This window comes from Pteropus medius, unplaced genomic scaffold, assembly GCF_902729225.1.
Source record: "Pteropus medius unplaced genomic scaffold, Ma_sr-lr_union100, whole genome shotgun sequence".
Classification (NCBI taxonomy): Eukaryota; Metazoa; Chordata; class Mammalia; order Chiroptera; family Pteropodidae; genus Pteropus; species Pteropus medius.
This window is the reverse complement of record NW_024344378.1, coordinates 38,275,082-38,285,678: the sequence shown is the minus strand read 5'-3', so window position 1 is coordinate 38,285,678 and position 10,597 is coordinate 38,275,082. Positions and strand designations below refer to the sequence as shown.

At 40.6% G+C, this 10,597-nt stretch overlaps 1 protein-coding gene across 1 annotated transcript in view; it reads right to left on the bottom strand.

Annotated features, from left to right (window-relative positions):
- The window catches only part of ARID5B (AT-rich interaction domain 5B), a 170,992-nt gene extending 160,748 nt beyond the window's left edge, over positions 1-10,244 (bottom strand). Inside the window, exons 1-2 of the mRNA XM_039871903.1 lie at positions 9,850-10,244; positions 9,153-9,407 (exon numbers count right to left, since the gene is read on the bottom strand). Of these exons, the coding sequence (XP_039727837.1) occupies positions 9,153-9,407; positions 9,850-9,870 (276 nt within the window). The 5' untranslated portion in view covers positions 9,871-10,244. The remainder of the gene's footprint in view (positions 1-9,152; positions 9,408-9,849) is intronic.
- Positions 10,245-10,597: the final 353 nt, after the last annotated feature.

The window sequence follows — 10,597 nt, the reverse complement described above, 5'->3', positions numbered from 1 at the left end:
ACACACACACTTTAATATGTATATATGTACATATTTTTAAAACATATTCCTCCCTTAAGAAGAATACCCAGAATTAGCAAGTTTAAATTATTCGCACTTAGTTCTTTGTCTCTAGTTACACTGTGTTCTTTTGTGCTGGTAAAACAACATGAGCTTTAATTAGCAAATATCTGTAAATAATTTACTTGCTTTTCAAATACAACAGAACAATGGGGTCAATTTTCACATACATTTACCCAGCATGCATCCTGGGTCTTAAACCAGACTCTCCCATTGTTCAATAACTATATCAAGCTGTCCAACTCTTGCTGCCCTTTTTGGTGGAGTGGAGGGTGGGGGTTGGGGCTAGAAACTCAAGTTTTAGTAGCAACATCCCATTTTGCAAGATTCCTGAAGACAAGCTAAAACAAATTCTTATGATCTCTAACCCTGGAACCTTCTGCAAGGAACATGGAAGTGTGCCAAGGGCAAAGGGCACTGGAGTAATGGCTGCAGGATGCAAGAGCTCTGTGCCCACCCTCCCACCCCTATTCCAGACAGTGTGAGCCCAAAAACACAAGGCATAATATATGGGGCCTATGAATCATAGAACCTCATCTAGGCTTTGCAGGGTTAAAACTGGGTGCTGTGCATGCAGTGCAAAGAAAGATGTTAAATCAAATGAGAATGACTGCTCCAGGACTGGAGGCACTATTATTTTGAATAAGATTGAAAAGGCCAGAAAAAGCAATTCAAAAACATTTCAATTATGTATTTCCCAGAACTACATCTTTGAGCAACTAATGCAAATGTTACCACCACAATAAAACTTCTTTCCACATAAAAGCATATAAAACAGGTTGAATAGCATATACGTTATATATCATATGCATATTTTTGACTATTAATAAAAAATTCAAAATCTATGTATGCTTTACTCTCCTAAGCAATACAGTAATTATGATTAAGGGACAGGCAGCACAAAAAGAGCCAATTTATCTTACTCGTGCTCAGGAATACTATTGTGTAACTAAGCAACTAAAGACAAAATATGGTCTAATTAATTCACTCCTATGCTTATTTAAAAGACACAATTAGAACATTTTTATTTTCCAGCCTGCACAGTAGTTCAACATGCTTGAGGGTGTAGAAAGCAAAGCCTATTATTCTCAAAGACAAGAGTTTAATGTTTAGTGCCACTGATCAGGCTTGGAACTCCACTATGGGGAGGTGGAAGGTGGTGGGGGGAGGGGCTGTGTTTCTCAGCCCGGGTGTGCTTGGAGTCATGAGAAAGAAAAGGTAGGGGGAAGAATGTTTCTGGGGCCACTAGACTGACTAGCAACACGTGGCCTCTCCCCCGTTTTTCTCACTGTGGCACAAGGATGGAGACGGGACTATAAACTTGATGATCACATGCCACTGAGCATCTATTTATACAGCCATAAAGATTCTACAGAAAATTCATGTAATTAAACTACCCGTCCTAGTCTGCATGATAAATGTCAAATATTCATCTTTAACGCTAACGGTGCATCTGATTTTAAAAGCAGAATTAATTTATGCACGTATGTGCTGGAGACTGATGCCATTAGCATGATTTTAAAGAACCATTTCAATAGTAATCATTATCTGTATGTTTGAAATGTGTTGTCAATATGGACATTCACAGTCCAGGATGTGAGCCACGCTCTCTGAAGGCTACGACCCAGGTTCTAACCTCCAGCAAATGTGTGGTTGCAAAAAGCCATCCTTGTGTAAGGGTACAGCAGCGGATTTTTCAAGAAATGCAGGAATCCATGACCACATTTGTGAGAGGTGAACGAATCCTTAAACCAACAATCGATCAATTTGTTTTAAATTTCTTTAAAAGCCAAGCCAACGGGTAATCACTAGCTAAAATATTACTCTGAGTAGAAGATGGCAAATATCCAAATACCCTGGCTATAAAAAAATGACAAGCAAATGCATTTGATTCAAGCAATTATATTCTGAATATTGGTTAAAACTAGACTTTGATAAATGAGCTTGAGTCATGTATCACTAGATGCCACTATGAACAATGGTATGCTTTATTAATAATTAATAACAAAGTATTTACATGTATGGACTCATGTACTTCATAAAAATAACATTTCCTTAGTATGTGCCTGACATTATAAATGTCGAGAGGTTTTAATTGCTTACAATTTTGACTCGCTCTGAAACATGTGGCCTAGTTTAAGACTATCAGTCTGAAGAACTTGCTGGCTCCCAGGAACTGTCAACTAACACTCAGGTGAGAAGTGACTCTTTTTCTCTGAAGTCTAGTCTTTTCACAGACTGCCATCCCAAAGACTTGCCTTTTTATGGGCTTATGGCTAAAGACTGGAAAAAAGAGAAAAAGATGCTGGCTCTGAACTAATCATTCGGTCCCAAATATTCACTAAATTTTTTGGTGTCCTCCTAAAAAAAACACTTCACACTTTTTTTTTTTTTCACATCCTATGGCACAAAATGATGATGGATTTTAGAAGAGAAAGAAAGAGTGTGAGGTGGAGTGCTGAAGCTGGCCCACACATGAGCTACTGATCATAGGCCCTCTGCCAGAAAGAAATTGGGCCAAACTTAAAGAAAGCAGGCTGTGAGAAAGAAGGCATTTTGATTATGTCATTCAGTCATTCAAGAAATACTTAGTGAGTAGCACTGAGTACTGTGTGGGAACCCAGAGGTGAATAAGACACAACCCTCTGCTCTTGATAACAGTACTATAGTGGAAAGAAGTGAGAGATGGTGACAGGCAAAGGTAAATAACACAAACAACCATTACATAAGGCACAATGTGCAAAGTACATGGGAGGTAAAACTACTGGGCTGTAAGCTTCCCGAGGGCATGGATTCTTGTCTGTCTCCTTCACTGCTGTATCCCTAGGACCTAGAATAGGCTCTGGCACAAAGTAGGTGCTCTATCAATATGCATTGAATGAATGAGACTTCAAAGATGAGGACAGTACTTTCTAGTTTCCAGAAAGATCATGTAAGTTTACAAATAAATAGTGACCTTAGCTTAACTAGGAAACAGTCTGACGGCTTTCTGAGACCAATGTCTGTCTATGAGGATAGACTATGAGCTTTTTGAGGACTGGGGTTATTCTCCATTATGTGTATCCCATTGTCTAGAACACAGTAGGTCTTCAATCAACACCTGAGGAGTTGAATAAATTCTTTTTTACAAAAACGTGCAGAGAGTGAGCCTTATTTGAACACATATTGCATTTACTGTCAGCACAACTCACTGACGTGTTACATAGCATCTTATATTGTTTTTGCATTTTTAAAAACATGTGTTAGTCTCATCTCTCTATCACGATTGATAAGCTTCATGAGAAAAAGGGCCACACCATGAGCTGTTTTGCATCCATCTGTTTCTAGCAGAGGACTGAGCACATGGTTGTTAGCACTCAACAAGTAGTTTTTTATTAACTCAGGATAGATGACACCAACATTGGCTGAGTTAATATCTTGACCACACAAAATATAACTTAATACATATTCTGATTCTCAAATTTTAACATCTTAGACTCAACGTTGAAATACAGTTTTATATATGTAAATGTTTCTGACATAGTAATGCTAAATTATTTCTTCAATTACGAGATCTTGCTCCAAACTCAAGTAAGAAAGGGAAAAAGGTACACAATCACATTCCTTATTTGGATAAACCCCATACGTCAGCAAACTTTTTCTGTAAAGGGCCAAAGAGTAAATATTTCCCACTGTGTGGGCCATATGGTTACTGTCACAACTACTCAACTCTGCCTTTGTAGTCTGAGAGCAGCTATAAACAATACATAAACAAATGAATCTGACTATGTTCCAATAAAACTTTATTTACAAAAACAGAGAGTGGGCCAGATTTGACCCTCAGGTCATAGTCTGCTAATGCTTGTCACTCTCCAATAAATTCTCTCCATATAATTCATTAGTTCTCACCCCAGTTCTAAAGGGCCTGCCAAACAGAGTAAAGATAGATATTCCTTCTCTTAGCTTAAGATTCCTACTAAAAATAAAAACTATAATAACTACATCCATAATTTGCTGAACTCTTCTGTATAAGTACTATGCTAGTTGCCAGACCCTGTTCATTACTATTCCTAATTCTCTCAGCGAAGCAGAGATCATTAAGTTCATTTTACAGATGAAGAAACTAAGGTTCAAAAAACAACTCATGGATACAGACCAGAGACTGAGCGGCCAGCCACAGATGCAGCAAAGCCAGTCCACCACCTCCTAGATTTCGTAATGTGTCTGCCTAACCCCAGATGTGATATGATCAGGCAATCTTTTAAAAAATCCGGCCATTCCAGTTGATAGTATACTTCAATACTAAAATGTAAATCCTGAAGGGAGCCTTTTATTTTGGTGACACAGATAAATCCACCGTATGCATGAAAGCCAGCCTGATTTGGGGGGTCCTATACTGGCTATGCGTTCTAGCAAACTAGCAAACTAATCTGGATGCCACCTTCTCACAGAGAAAAGCTTTCTTTAGGAGAGTTGATAGTAGTGATTTCAAACATCAGTGAGAACCATAATACTAATATTAATGATAATAATAATGAGTCAACCATTATTGAAGAATCTACTATGTGCCAACTTCCTTTGTAAGCACTTTACATGTATTAACTCATTTAATCCTTAAAATAATCCTAGGAAGTAGGTACTATATATCCATTTTACAGATGAGAAAACTAAGGCACAGAAAGTTTTAAACTTGCCTAAGATCACATATCTAGAGCAAGCTCATTTAAAATGTTTAAATTGCAGAATCCTGAACCCCAGTTCCAGAGATTTTAATTGAGTTAATTTCAGTAGAGTATCCAGAATAGGCATTTTTAACTATTTTTAACCAGTGGTGAGGCTGATGATAGTCAAGCGACTTTTAGAAATCCTGCCTGCATGCTAGAATCTGTAATGCCCAGCTGTGCTTGATCTTGACCCCCTGACATCATTAGTTTACTCATCTACACCCACAGTTGCAGGTGACCAGCAAACCTTGTAGAATCCAGCCCATGGCCTGTCAGGCTGAAATCCATGCTTGCACAGTCACCTATTTTAAGAGGGTATATTGCCAATAGATTAAGCACTTGGCAGTTTGAAAATGAATGTAATCAGAAGTTACCCAGTAACAGAACCAATTACCCGCCTACTTTGCCATTTTCCTCCTGTGAAGAACTAGTGGCTGAATGTGGCAATTGTGGGTAATTACTGAAGACACTTAACTCCTTGCATATGGCCCGGCTATTCACTTTCATGATAATTTAAAACAGTATTGTGAGTAGGCACAGGAACCTCCACACAGACATAAAAGTTATTATGTTTACTGTTCATAAATTAAGAATATTTAGAATAAAGGCCACCATAATCGTAACTCCTTTCTATTTATTTAAAGACTTCACAGTTTATGAAGTACTTTTGCCCATACAATGCCTCTTCATATTCACAACAACCCACAATCAGCCTTATTATTGTTCCCATTTTGCTGCTGAAGAAACTGAGGCTCAGAGTATTTATGACTGTTCAAGGTCAAATACATAATAATTGCAAGATCAAGATGTGACTTTCTGTTATGATTTTCTCAACACCAGTTGCCAGCACTGGAAGTAAGTGAAGGCAACAGTGTATATAAGCATGCGAATCATTATTATAATTATTAAAACTAATAATGAATTATTGATTATTAATAATGTTATTAAAATGTAACTGTTATTGTTATACACCACTGGCTAGAATTAGCTGAACTTTATAGAATAAGAATGGTTCTGCTACTTAAATACCTAGTAGCAAAGTTGATTAACTAGGCATAGTTCTAAAATGCACAAGGAACTGCTCGCATTAGTACATACTTCTAGAATATGATGTGATGTATTCAAGCTCTAGTTTCAAGGGTAGGTTTCTGTGGAAAAATAAACCAACCCCAAAGCTTAAGAAGGCCGAGTTTCTAGCCTGGTGACCTTTGACAGACCATATTAACCTCTGAAAACTTCTGCCTCTATCTGTAAAATGGGCATACAAGGTCCTGCCTTAACCAGCATAACACAATTATTGCAAAGGTCAATAAGAAAATATTCCCCAAAAAAGCCATTTGCAGATCATAGCAAACCACACAGGGATGCTATTTCTAATCTCACACAATGATAATTTTCCTGCTTTTAGAACTGACGTCTTTACATTTCAAGAAATCATAAAAAAAGACAGACTGGTTCTCTTAAACCAAAAAAGCATACCGAATCCTGGCTGTCCTTTTGAAATGGATGCTGATGTCAGCTCAATCAAGAAATTATTAACCTCCATTCGGTTACTTAAAATAAACTGTACTGGCTGGTTCAATGTGCTGAACATTTTCTCCAAGTAACAGTGCACATCACCAAAAAACCTTTCTCTTTCGGTTACACACTGCAAATGGCAAATACATCATTCAAAACTATTTAAAATCGATAATAAAAATCATTTCACTGTATAAACAAGGTAATGGAGTAAGTGAAAACAAAGCAGATTTCTTAATGAGAGGGCCCTGTTGCCCCCTCTAGGTGCCAGCAGTAAGTGCTGGTTTCTGTAGGATCTCCTCCAGAGGAGACTGCTGCTGCTATTCTGCTAATGAATGACTAACTTAGGCCAGGGGGAAAATGACATCACCAGGGAAGAAAACCGATCTGCATTGGGAAACTTTCTACCTGCTTTACATTTGTCATAATTATTTTGCACAATACAGCCTGCATTTGCATAATTTTGAGGTGTGTCATTATCTCAATTGAAAATTGTTTTAATATGGCTGAATAATTCACAATGACATCAGCCAAAGTCCTAATGAAATATACAAGTATAATCATACAGCTAATTACCAGCCGTGTTAGCATTAAAAAACAAATCATGCATAATATTAAACGATGTATATGCAGCTGAGGATTATAAATAGAGCCATCTCCCTCCCCAAATCCCCTAGAGTTTACTTTTAAATGGCAAGATTAATTTTTCTCAGGTATGGCTCATACAGTGGTGACAAAATGCACAGATCATTACAATGGTTCGCTTTCATTTCCCCATAATGAACATTTTTTTTAAATCGTTTATTTAAAAATATATCACCATCAACAGTTCTAACAGATTCAACCTTCAGCTACTATTGGCTTTTATTCTAAATCAGAATTCACTGTTTAATTACACCAACAGAAATTAAAACTGGACCAAGTGGGGTTAATTCGGTGTCTTTAAAAATATTCCAATTTCATTCAAAAATTAAAAAAGAGAGTGACCACGAAATATCCCATAAAACACTGAATAATTTCCTTCTGGGTTTAGTCAGAAGTCTATTAGGCATCAGTTCTTTTCTGGATATTTAATCCTTCCCTTTTCCAGATCACAGGCCATGTTGAAGTAATAAATTTGAAAAGCAAATAATAAGAAATCGAGAGGGGGAGGAGGAGGAAGACAGCTGCGCAGGAAAGTTGGGTCGGGGGAGGGGGCCGAGCGAGACCTTGGGAGGGGGAGAGAGCTCAACCTGTTGGTAGGTTGCAGGATTTTTCACAGTATTTCCAAACAACACCTTTGTAAAATTGCAGGCAGACGTCGGGAAATGTGAACATTTAAAACCCAAAGCTGGCGAGGGAGGACGGAGCGGGTAAGAGGCGGGAGGGTGTACGTTCGGGAAGGGGGCGGGGCTTATTTCCGAAGAGGCAGATCCGAGCGCGAACGTTTTGACGAACTCCTGTAATTAACCTGCAAAGACCACTGACGGGTAATTCGATCCCGGGGAGAGGGAGTGAACTGACGATGCCAAAAGTACAATCAACTCCATCAGACCAAGGAATTCTGGAAAGACTGCCAGGCAGCTCCAAGCTCCGGGATGAGTTAAACGGGGAATCATTCATTTAACAAAAAGATCCTTACACCTACCTCGAAAGCTCGAGAGCCTGGTACAGAGCTAGCTGCCCTCAAAAGTCTCAGTTTGATTACCCTGCTCTCGCTTGGGCCACACAAAGCCTTGCCAGGCGGCGGTGCGCCCTCCCTCCCCGCGGCGCCGTGGGCACTGCCTCCCCAAAATAGTTCCTCTGGTAGGTACCCCGGCTCTGAGGTCGGTGAGCTGACAAGGGGAGGCGGCAGAACTGCGGTCACACAGAAATGACAGAGTCGAAGGGACGCGGCCGCCGCGGCGCCCGGTGACAGCGGGCTCACCTCGGGCGTCTTCGCGGGAGCGCGACGAGCGCCCCCGCGGCCGCCCAGAAACGTGCCGGGAAGGCTCGGTCCCTCCCCACCCTCCCCGGGAGCGCTGTCTGGGCATGGAGGACGCCGGACCTGTAGGGCCAGTGGGCGAGCACACACCCCTCTGCCCTTCCCTTCCCGGTCCCCGTCCCACACAACCCCAAAGATCGCGCTGGAAGACGTTCACTTGGCGTGGAGTAATTGAAAACTAGAACATCAAATGGCTTGTCCGAGGGGGAGGGGGTGGGGGCGAGAGATAGTTGTTAATGCTTAACGTGTTTGTGCCGGTTACACGACCGCTTTGAAATCCGCCCGGGCAGATCTGCAAGTTATTTGAATGTATTATTCCAGTACCTGTCATTTATCACTTTATTCAACACGTCTTTGCCAACTCAATAGCTTTTGATCTCACTCTGCCTCCATTTCGTAATTTCCGCCCTCTTAAACATATCAAATACTTACTTAAAAAAAAAATTTTTTTTTTAAAAACCACGTGAACAGTATCGAAACCCACCGAAAGAAATCCACCCAGCCCCGACTGATCCAGACGCGAAGGTAAATTTTCAAAAGGCAAAAAAATATAAAAAAGCATGTGATGTTCAAGTGGCAGGAAAGCGATCACACACACACACACATACACACACACACACACACACACACACACACACACATACACACACCCTTGAACAAAACCCTTCTCGAACAAGTTATTTGATCTTGACTAAAATCAGCAGTTGGATCCTCTTTGTAAAGCTGACAGCCAAACTCTGACAATGGCAAAATACTCGAGCCCCAGCTAGTGGCGCTACCCCTTTAAAAAAGGAGTCGATCCTGCTCGCCTGCAGAAGTGAATACAGTATTTTCAAGCTTGCCCTGTAATAAGCATTACTAGGGAAAAAATCATAAAGAAAGAAGAGAGGGAGATATAAGTTTACCACCTCGCCATGGTCGCTATTTCTGCCCTGGGGAGTGTCTTCTGGGAGGAAATAAAGTTTAGAGCTGGATAAAAGTTGCCGGCTGGTCCTCTCTTCCCACAACAGCTGGAGCTCCGCTATGCAAATCGGATCCTTTGGCGTACATCTTACAAAGAAAAAGTCGCCAAGGGACAAAATTCTTGGTTTGCCTTCAAGGTGGAATTGAAAAGCCTTGTAGAAAATGTAAGGTCCGTGCAAGCCACACGGTGAGCCGACCCACTGCAGGGGGAAAAAAAAAGCACCAAATAAATAATGTAGCCATCAGAGCACAAACATCTATTCCCAGACACATTTACACACAGACATCCACACTCTTAATACAGAAGAGCCAACAGATATAAAGCTGGGTGGAAAAATAATAGAGCCCCAAATTTTCTGTCTCCCCTTAAAAAAAAAAAAAAAAAAACTCCGGGCCTCCTCCTGCCCCCGCCGCAAACTGCCACTTCTCCCTACCTCTCTTCTGGGGCGGTAAAATTACATTATGTATGTATGATCAGTGCAGGGATTTTTTAAACAATAAAATGATTTGGGGAGATGTAGAGGGTAAAGTTTGGTGAAAAGTTTGTGGGGGGTGTGGGTGGGTGCAGAGGTGTGGGTGAGCTGGGGGGTTGGGGGGTGCCGGGGGGTGCCGGGATCGGAGGAGCGGAGGAGAGCGAAATACCTGGAGTGAGTTGGGCTCCATCTCGACGTTCTGAATTGATTGAACTCAACATTCTCTCCAAACTTGTTGGCTTGAATGGATTGCATCAGGTCCTGGCAGGGAAAAACATTCTCTGTCTTCAGCCGGCGTAATGTCTCAATATAAAACTGAGTTCTTGCCTTCCCTTCGGCATCAAAATGATTGAAAATATGTCCTAATATTTCTCTGACGACTCAATTTTCAGCTCCTGTCAAAACTGTGTAGGTTTGTATCCAAATGTGGGTTGATCAAATTCATAACCGGGAGAAAGGCTCCGTCCGTTCTCGGCGGGAAGCGAATGGATCAAGGCAAAAAACATATAGGAAGGTTTGTAAAAATAAAATCCACCTTAAAACTGTGTGAAGATGAGCTCTCTCTCTTCCCAATCTCCATTGTCTAGGGGAGTCGTCTGATGAGATTTTTGGAGGAGACCAAAGCTGGCGAGCTCCGCTGTGCATCTGACAGGACCTGCTTGTATATGTCTAATATAAAGAACATTTCCTGCAGAGATTCCGGGGCGCTGCTCCTCTTTCTAATGCTCCTTAGCAGATTTGCTGTTATTAGACATGTAGATTTGTTTGATAGTTAAATTACCCTTCCTCACTGCCATGTTTTCGAGAACTAATCTGTTAAATTATCTTTTGATGCCTATTTACATGGAAGGGAAAAGTGGGTTATCGATTATATAAACATATAAATATTAATGCATTTGTTCGCCTCGCAAAAAAAT